The sequence below is a fragment of the Episyrphus balteatus genome, chromosome 4 (genome assembly GCF_945859705.1).
Source record: "Episyrphus balteatus chromosome 4, idEpiBalt1.1, whole genome shotgun sequence".
NCBI lineage: Eukaryota > Metazoa > Arthropoda > Insecta > Diptera > Syrphidae > Episyrphus > Episyrphus balteatus.
In genome coordinates this window covers 28,946,667-28,962,107 of record NC_079137.1, presented here as the reverse complement: position 1 = coordinate 28,962,107, position 15,441 = coordinate 28,946,667, and the positions used below count along the sequence as shown (strand labels likewise).

Sequence of the window (15,441 nt, the reverse complement as noted above, 5' to 3'; positions counted from 1 at the left end):
GGAATTTAAATTATATTTCTATGCTGTACTTTTTGCTTTCTTTGTTTTGTTGGTTTGTTTTGGTTTTCGCCGAGTTTAAAACGTCAAAATCGTAACTGTAAAAAGAAAGAGAAGACAAGGACAAATGTTCGAACTTCCCTATAGCCTGGTACGCAGCTCGCGCTAAATTTTAGCTCCCATACAAATTATCGAAAATTTTTAGCCGAGCTAAAATGGATCCCATACAAATTATCGATAACTTGTATGAGAATTTTATCTCGGCTAAAATTTAGCGCGAGCAGCGTACCAGGCTTATGAAAACAAAGTATGCTCGATGGTTTTTTGACTGTTCGGTGTGTGGTAATTACGTAATTACCTAATGTAGTTTAACCTCAATTCTGAGCGAGAAGGTGATTTCACCTTAAACTACATTAGGTGTGTTTTTATTAAAACCGGGCTAAAGCCTGGTACGCTGCTCGCGCTAAATTTTAGCTCCCATACAAATTATCGAAAATTTTTAGCCGAGATAAAATGAGTCCTATACAAATTATCGATAACTTGTATGAGAATTTTATCTCGGCTAAAATTTAGCATGCACGGAGAAAACATAACGCCAGGGATAACTTTACTTCTAGTATATTTAATCAGAATAAAGTTGAATATACCAGAAATAAAGTTAAATATACCAGAGCATAGTCATCCCTGCCTTATTTTTTCTCTGTGTGAGCAGCGTACCAGGCTTAAACTGGTAAAAAAAACGCAGTTGGGGCTGAGCATATTTATATGTTAAAGCCTGGTACGCAGTTTGAGATAAATTTTACTGCCATATTATTCACTAGTTGAAAAAATACATCTGGATGTAAGGAAATTGAAATTTGAAAAATGAATCCAAATCCTGAAATCCATAATATTCACTACCACACAGAGAAAAAAATAGTCATTTGTGACTATTGTTTAAATAATTTCATAGTTAAAATCGGGATAACTATTTTGGATTTGAAGTTATTTTTGACATTTGACAATTTTACATCCAGATGTATTTTTTAAACTAGTGAATAATATGGCTGTTAGTTCCCATACAAATTATCGAAAAATTTTAGCTGAGCTAAAATGGATCCCATACAAATTATCGATAGCTTGTATAGGCTAAGATTTGGAGCGATCTGCGTACCAGAGGCTTAAATGCAAAAACATCGTAGCCCCTGGGGCTTAGCTAAAGTACATTTTTATAGTTTTTCCGAACAAAAAACTTAAAAAAAAATGATGCAAAAAACATAGTATGTGGTCTAAAGCCTGGTACGCTGCTCGCGCTAAATTTTAGCTGAGATAAAATTCCCATACAAGTTATCGATAACTTGTATGGGATCCATTTTATCTCGGCTAAAAATTTTCGATAATTTGTATGGGAGCTAAAATTTAGCGTGAGCAGCGTACCAGGCTTAAGAAACAAATGTGTATACTCTTTTTCACAAAAATTTGTGCTTAGTACCATCTTCATCTTCGTTGGTCATAAGTTGTTGATCTTCGGCAAGTAGTTACAGTTGTACAAATCCATGCTTGAACCAAGGTTAAACCAGAGCTAATCCACCGAAATTGGCAAGATCAATTCCTGAACCAAATCCTGTATGGATTGATGGTCTGTTCGTTTACCACATTTAGCCTGGTACGCTTTTCGTGCTAAATTTTAGCTGAGATAAATTCCCATACAAGTTATCGATAATTTGTATGGGATCCATTTTAGCTCAGATAAAATTTTTCGATAATTTGTATGGGAGCTAAAATTTAGCGTGAGCTGCGTACCAGGCTTTTACCATTTTACCTGATTTAAGCCTGGGCCCCTGTTCTGTAACTTTATCACTGGCGATAAACGTTTTTCAACGTCTCTAAAATCCATTTTCTTCCATAAATAAAGCAAATTTTCTTATAAATTCAGAATTTATGAATTGAGAAATTATGATTTTGAACGAAATTTCTTTTATTTTGATGAGATAAAATGCATTTTAAAGTCATTCAAATATTTTATCGCCCGTGATACAGAACATGGGCACTGGTACGCAAATCGTGCTAATTTTTAGCTCCCATACAAATTATCGAAAAATGTATCGATATCGATAACTTGTATGGGAATTTTATCTCCGCTAAAATTTAGCTGGATTTGCGTACTAGACTTTTACATGAAAATCCTTTATGTTCCGCTGCAACCGTAGCATAATTATATGAAAACGAGAAGTAATTTCATGCACTGAATGCAGCCATTTATAATCACTCAACTATTTCGATACTCGAATGCAAATTTGCATCAAATCTCAAATGTCAAAATCTCAAAAGTAAAAACGCTGTTGATGTTGATTTTTTGTTTACAATTTTCTTTCGATTTAAAGCGTATTAAAATATTAACAAAAAAGATGTTCTATTAAAACAATAAAAATACAACTATTGAATAAATTTTTTTAATTATAAATGGACAACGATAGTGATGCACCATCAGAAACCGGTCACGCTGCACCAATGCCAAAGCACATACCGTTTCCTGAAATTCCCAGCAGTTCGGAGCTCCTCAACGAACTGGTGATGTTTTTGTTTATACTTTTCGGAGCTGGAATGCAATTTTTGCACATTTATCGAACAGTTTGGTGGATTCCAGATTCACATACAAATCATACAATTGTAAATTGAAGTTGTTACCTTCTGTGTGAATCATTAAACATTTTATTTTTGGTTTTAGAACTACTATTTAATTGAGCCGTATTTGGTGATCTTCACAGTGATTATACTATCACGTCGACTTCTTTATTGCCTAATGAACAAATGTTTAGATATCTTTTACAATGACAGACAATTGAGATCCTATAAAATGGTGGCCAAGTACATATTTAGTGCGGTCCTTTTATTGATTCTGGGTCTGTGCATAGTAAAGGTTTACACAAGACAAAACTATCTTTCACTTTTCTTGCTCATGTATCCGTAAGTTTTTATTGATTGAAAAGTAAACTATTTAAATGATTTTCCTTCCTCAGATTGGTCGTGTATTCGCTTATCTTTGGATTCCAAGTTGAGCCCTTCTTTCGCACATCCTGTGAAGTTGAAGGCTCTTATCTAAATGGTCTGCCAATGCACTGCTGTTCATCGAGCCCAGTAACAATACGCGATGAAGTCGAAAGCCTTAAGAACGATTTTAACAATCGCTTCAAGCAGGTGATCTTCACCTCAGTGGTGAATGCTTACTATGGTGGCTTTGTTCCATGTTTCTATGCCCAAAATTTCATTCACTATAATGTGCTATGGGCTTCGCAGCATATAATATTCATTTGGCTAGGTGGATTCACTATGTGCACAGTATTTTGCTTCCCAGCAAAATACAGTGACATTTTGCATCGATCAGCTTTGCATTTGGGGCTTTGGTGCCGTTTGGATGGACGGTCCAGTGCCAATTCCCAACCATCAATTTGGTCGAAAACATCAGCATGGAGTAATGCTAGCATTGTACGATATACTGGAGATTTGTATAAATCTTTGGGACCAGTGACGACTGCTCTACCAGGAAACACTTCGCATTATCGATTTTTTGTAAGAAGTATAATCGTCGGCCTTGTTTTTGTATTTAATTAATTTTTGTTTTTGTTTTTCTTTTAGAAACTCTTCAACAATCCATCAGCAATTTATATGGCTCTTTCTTGTATGCAAGTTTTTCTGGTGCTCTTCCAGATTCTAGTTTTATGGTTTGCCATTGAATGGCATCATGTGTTGTCTCTAAGTTTTCTAGCACTTACCAACCATTTTACTTTATTTAAGATACTACGCGATTATCTTATTACAAAGAAAGTTTACGCAGCCGAATCTTCGATCTCTGAGAAAATGAATGCACATTACAATTAATAAATGAAATGGTATTTTTTATAAAATGTATTTTTTGTGATACATCTTATGATATAAAATATATAAATCAAATTATATTCGCAAAGCTTTGTTGTTTTCAATTGTTTTAATATACAGGGTCTCAAGTAAAAAATATGGATGAGCCTAAAATGACTGATAGCTTAACTTATGACTGTACTATTACCAAATAGAAAAAATTTGGATCGCAACCAGTTTAGAAAATATTACCTTTTTTTCGTTCAGTGTATTTCAAATTTCATCATCCACGAATGAATAAATTTTATAAATTTCTTTTTTTATAATTTTCTACAATAATTGACTAAAACCATGAGTATTTAAAAATTTTCATAGCTGTTGCACTTTTTCTTTTAAAAAATATTGAAAGTCGTTTTTCGATGCAAAATGTAAAAAAAAATATATTATATAAAATTTCAAACACCTGTGGTATAAAAAAAAATCTATAGGAACGTAGGTATCCAACTTTTTTAAAAATATGCGCGTCTAAAGGGGATTGCAGAATGGTAATAGTTTTTATCGTATCTAGAGTTACTAGGAAGTTATTGGTACCAAAGTGCAAAAAAAGGCTATTAATTTAATAAATTACATATTTTAACTGTATAATCTTAAGTTTTTTTTTCACATTTCCCACAGATGCATGGATTTTATCAGTTTTTTTTGATCGGTCAACGACAATCATTGTTCACGGGAGAGGTAATTTAAATACAAAAAAAATTATTAAAAACAAAGGCAACACTTACAGTTATAAATGATACCATTTCCGAAAGGTAGAATTATTGTATATTTAAAAATAGGCGAACAAAATTAAAAAAAAACTCATTGAATACTATTTTTGTCCTGACCATGAATTTTAATACAAAATTCACTCATACAAAAAACTACCTCAATTGATTCCTTATCGAACAACGAAAACTACATGTTTCTATACCTTCTAGGTTTGGAGAAACTACTTTTTTATCAGATTTTTCTTTTTCAAATTATTTTTTTTTTTACAATTTTCTCAAAAACTAGGAGGCAAAGAAACATAGTTTTTAGTGAATTTTGTATTACAATTAATAAATAATTAATTAATTATTATTAATTATTACAATTCATAGCCTGAACAAAAATAGCTTGAACAAAAAATTAAAAAAACTTTTATTTTTTTGTTGGCCTATTTTTAAATTTGAAATAGATTATTTTAAAAAAATTGGTTGAAATATGATGATTTAAAAATTAGATATACATAAATGGAAATGGTATCACTTATAATTGAATCGTTCATTTTCAAAACATGATAAGTCCACTTTTTTTCAAAATTCGTTTTTTTAACTGAATATGTTCTTTGGGGATAACCACACCTGCCTTCAAAATATGAAGCATCTACTTAGTCTATATTCGATTTTACAGCTAAGCGAAAAAAAATTTTACTGTCAAAACATCATAAAAGTCCCGGACTTATCATCTTTTGAAAATAAACAGCAACTTTTTTATGAGTAATTGACTACACATAGAGAAGTTGACTACTGACTCAAAATCTTAAGTTGAAAGCGTCTTTCAAGTAAAATAACTACTCGAAACATTATATTCTATGTTGCGAGGCAAGAGGAGCGGAGGAGGTTTAGGTAGGTCGGTAAGGTAGGAAATAGGATGAGGTAGGAAATTAGAAAAGGAAGTGTTTGGAAAGGAAGGGAAGGAATGTTAAGTTCCGGAGGACGTGGCCTGCTTGCGATGCACGGCATAAGCTCGCCGGATGGGGGGGATCTTGCCCCCGAAACTTAACCTCACCTGCGAACAAAAACATAGATCAGGCCGAGAACAAAAATCGAAAAAAACCGTTTTTGAAAGATGTGACAGCAGACGGACTATCATCATCTCAAGGGCACTGCAGATGTTGGTGCAGTGTGGCCTATTCCCTCCCAACCATGGAAATCCGCGGCCATGTTTGGATTCCCCCAAAATGGTGGATGATCGGTTTTAGATCATACCATCTTCACCAAAACTCAGCTACAATCTGCACCCCTGAAAGAACTTTCTCAAAAATCCATGTTCCGTATATCGGAACAGTGAAACACAATCACTCACTTCGTGGCGTTTTTGAAGTTTATTTGAGGAACTTTCTTAATTTAAACAAATCAATATAGTACTTATAACAGATTTAAACAAACAAGAAAAAATAAATAAGAACAGAATAAATCAAATAATATCATATGTATAACAAAACAACAAGATAAATTTTAAACTGTGATTTCAAAAATCTTTCCAAAATGCCGAAAACTACCCAACCAAAATGGACCATACTTTCAGGCGGGTCCTTATTCACACCTAACATTCAAAACGAGAAAACTGGGCAAAAATTCTCCCTACCCCTAAAGAGCTCTGTGGAGGTAGTTGAACAATGCACTTTAAACAAAATTTCGGAACCCCGTCGACACTGGAGAAAAATTTCCTAATCACTCACAATCCAAAAATGAAAATAAAAAAAAAAACAAATTATTTACTATTTGATTAAACTTCACGCCATAACAAAAAAAATGTTTTAATAAATAATGGACGATCACAAACACATAGTTTAGTTTTCTGTTTCTTTCTTTGTATCTTTTAGATAGTAGTTTCTTCCTTTTTGGTTTTTATATTTTGATTATTGTTGGCACTCACGGATACTTGTTTTCCTTTTTAGTTTCTTTTTCAGGTGGCGGAGCCCCAAATTTTTGGGCGGATGGGGTCCTATTCCTGTATTTAAAAAAACAAATCCATTCTCGATGGTCCTCGTTAAAACCCGACTATTTTGCTGCCCGTTGTCATTGGGTTGGTCGAGGACGAGTTGGGATTCAGTGGGCCAGAACAGACAAAAAAACTGCATCAATAAAAAAAATTATCGGGCGGCCCAGCACTTCAGTGCTTTATTATGGGGCCGCCGAGAATTTACCTAAAACATTTAAGATTTGAACTAATTTTAATAAAAAAAATTCTTTTCCGAACTCACCACTTTGTATTTTTAAAACTACATTTTAATTTTAATTTCTTTTGGGGTTTCTAAACAAAACCATCGGGAATGTTAAGAAACACTATGGGTGCTCTAAAAAAAAACAAGCTGACATTAAATATTTTCTTTAATTTACACTTTATTTAAAATAATAACGAACTTTTATTTATCTAAGCCGCACTTTTAGTCACCACGATTTTTTTTCAACTGTCAAGAAAAGCAAGTGAGGATTTACCATCGCAACAACAAAAAAAAACATGTCCCATAAGATATCAGAAAAACTATACAAAAAAAATCTCGTATGATTCTCCTATAACTGGACGACATCATACGATCCACATCTTCAATAATAAAAACAACAACAATCCTACAAATGATGCTAAAAATGTACAAGTATTATATTTTTTTGTATTATCCTGCCTTGGTATGAGTGATTCAACTCGTAATTTATGTAATTTCCCTTTCTTCTTCCAAATTCGGAGTAAGGGAGGTACCATATTCAATTATAACCCCATGAAACAAACAGATGTAACCTTTCGCCCACAGGTGTCTCTCAACAATTAGGGGTTGACCACAATGGTCACCTTTTTATTAACATATATTAACGCCAAATACGATCAGAACATAATTTGACAAAAAAAAGAACCGATCAGGACATGAATTTACCAAAACAACGTATAACGAACATAAATAAAAAACACAACCCGTGTAACCGAGCCTACGGTTTACGATCGTAACGATTTAAGATTATTTCTTGTACTAAACAACACCGAATACACATCCTATATTTCCATTCTAATTTGAGCCGTCATGGGACCCGTTTCGTAGTCGAGTCGGACTCCCTTCGGAGCCGATTCGGACCGAGGTCGGACTCCAAAAGTAAAACTCGATCCACCGTACTGTCAACTCGATCCTATATGTATACGTATACCTCTGAATCTTTTTGTTTTCTTATCGCTGTCATTCACTTTCAATTTGATTTCTCAATCAATGGTAAACAAAACAATAAGTATTTGTATTTCTTGATTTAATTTCTTTGCTACATCTTATCTTGATTTAAAATTGTACTAAAAATCTTTTATATATTTTCAGCTTCGATCTACTATCACTGAGGGAATTTTAATTATGGGTTTTGTCAGAAAAAAAAAGAAAAGAAGGGTAAGTTTTGTTTGTTTACATTTTCAACATTGGTTTGTAAATTATTTTTTTTTTTTTCTTTTCCCATTCTAGGTGTTGGTGGCTAATTCCCAAGGTGTCCGTAACAAAATTTGCGGCTTTTTGGGATACATCCCTAAAAAGACGTAAAAATAAAAGGTCGCCTGGGAATTGGTACCATTTCTTATGTACAGGTATAGGTACAGTGATGTCGGAACTGAGCGAATGAAAAGGTATAAAATCAAACAGTTTTTATTCTCTATTTAAGTAGTTCGTTTTGCTTTATTTCAGGTATTTCAGGTTGATTAGAAGTTTTAAGGACCAATGTGGGGAAAAACCCACGTTCAAAGCCGGGCATAAGAATATACCACATACCGACGACGCTCATATCTACAGCCTAGTACTTTCTAGTGAAGTATGTTTGGAATGCAAAAAAATTGTGTTCACCCTTGAACGTCTTCATGAATCTTCATGCAGAAAAATAAAGATAATTCTAATTCACGACCGGCGAATTATCTGTCTTATGTGGAATATATTTTACCCCCATCCCAGATTTGAATTTTAGCGTGAGTGGATTTAAATTATTCAAATGCAAAGTATGAATTTTGTTCATTGTGAACGAGTTCTAAGAATAATTAAAATAAGCGATGGATATCGTCTGTTCCTGAGAGGTTACTACAGTGAAGCTAAGTACCTTATATGTATATAACAATCTCTTTCATCATTAATAGATTTCCTTTTTTTTCAGAATGCATGTTATCAACGGAGTATGGGGTTTTATGCAGGCAAGTGGCATTAGTGACGAACGAGTTGGACCAAGTTCATTTTATGTAAAGGAGGTAATAAGTATGAGGCACTTAACATTGCCGGTGAGTAGTTCGATTAATAATTATGGTATTTTAAGTATGAAAAGATTTTGTATTAGACTATGTATATAAATAAGCATGCAAAAAAACAGTTCAATAAATATTAATTAATAAATAAATAATTTTGATAAATATAAAACTTAAATCTAGTATCACAGTAAAATAGTAAAAAAAAACATTAGTAAGTATCACAGATTCAAAAATTAAATAACCTTAAATTTAAAATAAGTTAAAAGTAAATATCACAGATTCAATAAAAATTAGAATTATTCTAACTAAAATTAAAAATAATTAAGCTAAAAGTAAATTATCAAAAGTTAGTTAAGTTATCAGTCTTAAAAAAAAAATAATTAAAATTTTGTTAAAATATCACAGATTATTAAAAGTTAACTAAATTATCAGTATAAAAAAAGTATAAAATTATTAAAATATCACAGATTAAAAAAATTAAATATATCAGTCTTTCCAAAAATTACAATTCATAAAATATCACAGTGAATTTTTAAAGTTAGTATTATTATTTAAGTTAAAATCAATAAATTAGTAAATAAATATCATAAAGAGACATTTAAAACACTAGTTTAAGGCATGCAATTAATAAATTACTTAAAATACAACAAATTAAAATCTTTTATTCAGAAGTCTTGGGAAATTTGTTTCGAAACCGGGTGTTTCGCATTTTGGTGGTTCGGTTCTTTTCTTGTTTTTAAATTTTTAGATTCGTGGAAAATTTGTTCTTAACTCAGCGATAACTATTATATATAAACGTCACAAAAAAGAACAAAATCTGTACAAAATGCAGCGAACATTTAAAAAAAATATTTCGTTCAAAATCGAACATTTTACTGACGCCTATTCTGGACTTTGGAAAAATGGAGGAACCTTAACACCTAAACAGTATACTTTTTGAGATGTGGATCGGACGAGTCTGTCCGAGTTCAGCGGAGAACGTAATACTTTGCCTAGTTTACAAATCTATTTTTAGTTGTTGGATTCTTAATTCTCGACTTTTTTCCTTCAGATCTGGGTCTACATTCGGGCGACGTTTTTCAACTTTAATTTTACCGACTTAAACAAAAGAACACTATTCAACTACAGCCGTTCAACATGAAAGCAGTTATCAAAATTAAATGTGCAAAAAAAAACAGGTCGACAATGAACTAAAGTGGTGAGTTTTTGAATTAAATTATTATTTCCCTATCAGAAATATATATTTTATAAAAAAAACATATTATCAAATTATTATTACAAAAAACTAACCTATATCAAAAACTTATATATTTTTTTTTTTCAAAAAAAACTATATTGTAACAAAACAAAAAAAAATTAATAAATAAACTATAACTTAAACAAAAATTGAAACTGTGGAATGAAGATAATTTGATTTTCAACAAAAAATTTACATATAAAAAAATATGAAACTTGTAACGAAAATTGTAAAGGTAAAAAAAATTTAAGTAACGACAAAAATCTTAATAAATAATAAATTAACAACAAAAAAAAATGAAAAAGGTTTAAGGAAAATGAAGATGTAATGAACAACAATTATAAATAATAAAAAAACAAAAAAAAAATTGAAATGAAAAAATGAAACTAATATTAAGTTTAAGTTTTTAAGAACGTTTTCAAACATAAAAAAAAATTAAATTCAAAGATCAAAAATAAATACCGGAATGAATATGAGTAATAAGTTAACAGAAATATAAATATAAATATTGTAATTTTGAAAAACTTATGAAAAACTAAAAAAAATGGAATGCGTTTTCGAAATTATTTTTGAATTAAGACCAAATGAAATTCAAAAACACAATACTAAGTATATACTATAGTAAATAAGCAAACGAAAAGGAATAATAAACGTTCAAATCAACAGAAACATAAATAATTTATAAACTAAATTGAAAAAATAATTTAAGTATTTTTAAATCTAATTTTGGAACTCATTAAAAACTTTTCGAAAAACCAAAAGAATGAAATGAACGAAAAAATGAATTAACTTAACAAATAAACTATCACTAAAAACAAATTTCTAACTTATATAATTTTTGAAGACTTAAAGAAATTTTTCTTCTGAAAAACTCTTAAATTCTCAAAGCGAATTAGAAACTATCTTCTCTAATATCAGAATTTTCAAAGAAAAAAAACTGAATTAAAGTTTTAAAAAAAGAACAAACGTAAACTAGAAAATAAAGTTAACTATACTGAAAACGAAATGTTTACACTTAAATAACGAAGAAAGAAAACAAGTTATCGTAAACAACTTTCAGAAACTTGATATCAAAACTAACACTAGATCTTAGTTTCTAGAAAAGAAAATTTGAAAAGTTTTTTTTTTCTAAAAAAACTTTTCCGCTTAGAAACTACCAAAGAAATTTTGCTTTAATAAAACTTTTAAATTTCTTTTACAAAAAAAAACTTAAACTATTCAGAAAAATTTCAACAAAAAAAACAAAGAAAGAATAAATGAAAACGAAAACAGTAAATCTATATAACGAAGACTAAAAATCGAGATTATTCGAAACTTTTTCGAAAAATATTTTTATTTTGTGTTTGTATATGTATTTATTATGTATGTATTTAGGATCTTTAAAACTTTTTATATCACCATAGGTATTCAGATACAAAAAGGTAAATTTAGAAACTTAAACTTAAGTTTTAAACGAAATTAACAGTTTTGAACAGCCATAGTTTTGTTTTCAAAAACATTAACAATAAATTCAATTAGACTTTCGAAATTGAACAAATTAGAAATAAGTTTCGTTTTAGGGTTTAATTTCATCAACATACGGGGTGCTTTTGGTAGCTTTGTTAGCAAGATGGTACGATCCTACTTACGACATCACTAAAAAAAGACTTCAGACAGACGAACTAACTCCCTTGAGATGACATTAATATGGGACCAGAACTCTATCAGAAACACTAACAAATCACCTACAAAGTTTTCCTAATCGTTCCCGCAATCCTAGACTGTCTCAAGAACCTTGTCTAGAAGACATGAAACGACTAGTAAAACTCGACAAACAATATTGAAAGGATGAAGTCAGACTAAAATTCAAAACAATCATCACTTTCAAGTAGGAACTCACAAGACTATAGGATTAGAAAATTGAAAATTAGAGATTGAAAAGCGAAAATTTATAAGGATAGGATTAGGGAAAAACGATACAAATTACACGTTATCTTTTGCTACTGCAAGTTCATGAAAAACAACGCCGCGATACACCTAGGTACATCTCTGGGATCTTCCTGGTGCAGACTTGCGTGTTTTCAGAGACTTTACAATAACAAGAGATAAACGCGAACAAACACTAACCGCAGTTACTGTGAATTTTCAAGTACTCGTCGCGATACACCTAGGTACATCTCTGGGATCTTCCTGGTGCAGACTTACGAGCTTAAAAATTCACAGTAAGTTTGGTTGAAACTTCACGACATAAAAAAACTGAAACTAGGACTACAAAAATCTAAGACAAATGCCTTAGACGTTGGGCGCCATTTTGTTGCGAGGCAAGAGGAGCGGAGGAGGTTTAGGTAGGTCGGTAAGGTAGGAAATAGGATGAGGTAGGAAATTAGAAAAGGAAGTGTTTGGAAAGGAAGGGAAGGAATGTTAAGTTCCGGAGGACGTGGCCTGCTTGCGATGCACGGCATAAGCTCGCCGGATGGGGGGGATCTTGCCCCCGAAACTTAACCTCACCTGCGAACAAAAACATAGATCAGGCCGAGAACAAAAATCGAAAAAAACCGTTTTTGAAAGATGTGACAGCAGACGGACTATCATCATCTCAAGGGCACTGCAGATGTTGGTGCAGTGTGGCCTATTCCCTCCCAACCATGGAAATCCGCGGCCATGTTTGGATTCCCCCAAAATGGTGGATGATCGGTTTTAGATCATACCATCTTCACCAAAACTCAGCTACAATCTGCACCCCTGAAAGAACTTTCTCAAAAATCCATGTTCCGTATATCGGAACAGTGAAACACAATCACTCACTTCGTGGCGTTTTTGAAGTTTATTTGAGGAACTTTCTTAATTTAAACAAATCAATATAGTACTTATAACAGATTTAAACAAACAAGAAAAAATAAATAAGAACAGAATAAATCAAATAATATCATATGTATAACAAAACAACAAGATAAATTTTAAACTGTGATTTCAAAAATCTTTCCAAAATGCCGAAAACTACCCAACCAAAATGGACCATACTTTCAGGCGGGTCCTTATTCACACCTAACATTCAAAACGAGAAAACTGGGCAAAAATTCTCCCTACCCCTAAAGAGCTCTGTGGAGGTAGTTGAACAATGCACTTTAAACAAAATTTCGGAACCCCGTCGACACTGGAGAAAAATTTCCTAATCACTCACAATCCAAAAATGAAAATAAAAAAAAAAACAAATTATTTACTATTTGATTAAACTTCACGCCATAACAAAAAAAATGTTTTAATAAATAATGGACGATCACAAACACATAGTTTAGTTTTCTGTTTCTTTCTTTGTATCTTTTAGATAGTAGTTTCTTCCTTTTTGGTTTTTATATTTTGATTATTGTTGGCACTCACGGATACTTGTTTTCCTTTTTAGTTTCTTTTTCAGGTGGCGGAGCCCCAAATTTTTGGGCGGATGGGGTCCTATTCCTGTATTTAAAAAAACAAATCCATTCTCGATGGTCCTCGTTAAAACCCGACTATTTTGCTGCCCGTTGTCATTGGGTTGGTCGAGGACGAGTTGGGATTCAGTGGGCCAGAACAGACAAAAAAACTGCATCAATAAAAAAAATTATCGGGCGGCCCAGCACTTCAGTGCTTTATTATGGGGCCGCCGAGAATTTACCTAAAACATTTAAGATTTGAACTAATTTTAATAAAAAAAATTCTTTTCCGAACTCACCACTTTGTATTTTTAAAACTACATTTTAATTTTAATTTCTTTTGGGGTTTCTAAACAAAACCATCGGGAATGTTAAGAAACACTATGGGTGCTCTAAAAAAAAACAAGCTGACATTAAATATTTTCTTTAATTTACACTTTATTTAAAATAATAACGAACTTTTATTTATCTAAGCCGCACTTTTAGTCACCACGATTTTTTTTCAACTGTCAAGAAAAGCAAGTGAGGATTTACCATCGCAACAACAAAAAAAAACATGTCCCATAAGATATCAGAAAAACTATACAAAAAAAATCTCGTATGATTCTCCTATAACTGGACGACATCATACGATCCACATCTTCAATAATAAAAACAACAACAATCCTACAAATGATGCTAAAAATGTACAAGTATTATATTTTTTTGTATTATCCTGCCTTGGTATGAGTGATTCAACTCGTAATTTATGTAATTTCCCTTTCTTCTTCCAAATTCGGAGTAAGGGAGGTACCATATTCAATTATAACCCCATGAAACAAACAGATGTAACCTTTCGCCCACAGGTGTCTCTCAACAATTAGGGGTTGACCACAATGGTCACCTTTTTATTAACATATATTAACGCCAAATACGATCAGAACATAATTTGACAAAAAAAAGAACCGATCAGGACATGAATTTACCAAAACAACGTATAACGAACATAAATAAAAAACACAACCCGTGTAACCGAGCCTACGGTTTACGATCGTAACGATTTAAGATTATTTCTTGTACTAAACAACACCGAATACACATCCTATATTTCCATTCTAATTTGAGCCGTCATGGGACCCGTTTCGTAGTCGAGTCGGACTCCCTTCGGAGCCGATTCGGACCGAGGTCGGACTCCAAAAGTAAAACTCGATCCACCGTACTGTCAACTCGATCCTATATGTATACGTATACCTCTGAATCTTTTTGTTTTCTTATCGCTGTCATTCACTTTCAATTTGATTTCTCAATCAATGGTAAACAAAACAATAAGTATTTGTATTTCTTGATTTAATTTCTTTGCTACATCTTATCTTGATTTAAAATTGTACTAAAAATCTTTTATATATTTTCAGCTTCGATCTACTATCACTGAGGGAATTTTAATTATGGGTTTTGTCAGAAAAAAAAAGAAAAGAAGGGTAAGTTTTGTTTGTTTACATTTTCAACATTGGTTTGTAAATTATTTTTTTTTTTTTCTTTTCCCATTCTAGGTGTTGGTGGCTAATTCCCAAGGTGTCCGTAACATCTATTCCCAAATGCAATTGTTTGATAGACTGAGGCTTTAAAAAAATTGTATATTCATTTTAAAACTTATTTCACATTCATTTATTTTCAAAGTATGATAAGTCCAAAATCGTTATTATTTTTTATCTTTTAAACAATCGGCCCAAAAAGTAAATACCAAACGATATTCTGTAGCTAGGTAAAAGTTCTACAAAATATATTTTTTATACATTTTGCTACACTTAACAAAAGAAAATAGAAAGTTTTTTTCTTCTCCTGAAAAATTTGAAATCATGGACTTATCATGTTTTGAAAATAAATGATTCAATTGTAAGTGTTGCCGTTGTTTTTTTATAATTATTTTTTTATTTTTATTATTTTTTTTAGAAAATATTGAAATCCTCTATAAAAAAACCTGGCGCCCAATTTATCCTACAACCTGCCAAA

The 15,441-nt window shown here is 31.6% G+C and overlaps 1 protein-coding gene and 4 long non-coding RNA genes across 7 annotated transcripts; 3 read left to right on the top strand and 2 right to left on the bottom strand.

The window, feature by feature from the left end:
• The first annotated feature begins 2,292 nt into the window (after nucleotides 1–2,292).
• LOC129919737 (transmembrane protein 39A) lies at nucleotides 2,293–3,932 on the top strand. Its single transcript, XM_056000725.1, has 4 exons — nucleotides 2,293–2,646; nucleotides 2,705–2,943; nucleotides 2,997–3,546; nucleotides 3,613–3,932. The coding sequence occupies exons 1-4, from the start codon at nucleotides 2,440–2,442 to the stop codon at nucleotides 3,853–3,855; spliced, it is 1,239 nt and encodes a 412-aa protein (XP_055856700.1). The 5' UTR covers nucleotides 2,293–2,439; the 3' UTR covers nucleotides 3,856–3,932.
• A 2,570-nt stretch (nucleotides 3,933–6,502) lies between these two features.
• LOC129919111 (uncharacterized) lies at nucleotides 6,503–7,112 on the bottom strand. The gene is made up of 3 exons (XR_008773052.1): nucleotides 6,999–7,112; nucleotides 6,839–6,931; nucleotides 6,503–6,781 (listed from the first exon to the last, which is right to left on the bottom strand). It is a non-coding gene; the product is annotated as an uncharacterized LOC129919111 (long non-coding RNA).
• Nucleotides 7,113–7,883: 771 nt separating this feature from the next.
• Nucleotides 7,884–9,277, top strand: LOC129919112 (uncharacterized). Of its 3 annotated transcripts, XR_008773054.1 has the most exons (4): nucleotides 7,884–7,996; nucleotides 8,069–8,226; nucleotides 8,285–8,408; nucleotides 8,471–9,277. It is a non-coding gene; the product is annotated as an uncharacterized LOC129919112 (long non-coding RNA). The 3 variants fall into 3 exon arrangements; XR_008773053.1 differs by lacking the exon at nucleotides 8,471–9,277 and having other exon boundaries at nucleotides 8,285–8,431; XR_008773055.1 differs by lacking the exon at nucleotides 8,471–9,277 and having other exon boundaries at nucleotides 8,265–8,431.
• Nucleotides 9,278–9,338: 61 nt separating this feature from the next.
• LOC129919113 (uncharacterized) lies at nucleotides 9,339–10,146 on the top strand. The gene is made up of 2 exons (XR_008773056.1): nucleotides 9,339–9,809; nucleotides 9,881–10,146. It is a non-coding gene; the product is annotated as an uncharacterized LOC129919113 (long non-coding RNA).
• Nucleotides 10,147–13,415: 3,269 nt separating this feature from the next.
• LOC129919735 (uncharacterized) lies at nucleotides 13,416–14,025 on the bottom strand. The gene is made up of 3 exons (XR_008773111.1): nucleotides 13,912–14,025; nucleotides 13,752–13,844; nucleotides 13,416–13,694 (listed from the first exon to the last, which is right to left on the bottom strand). It is a non-coding gene; the product is annotated as an uncharacterized LOC129919735 (long non-coding RNA).
• Between the last annotated feature and the right edge of the window lie 1,416 nt (nucleotides 14,026–15,441).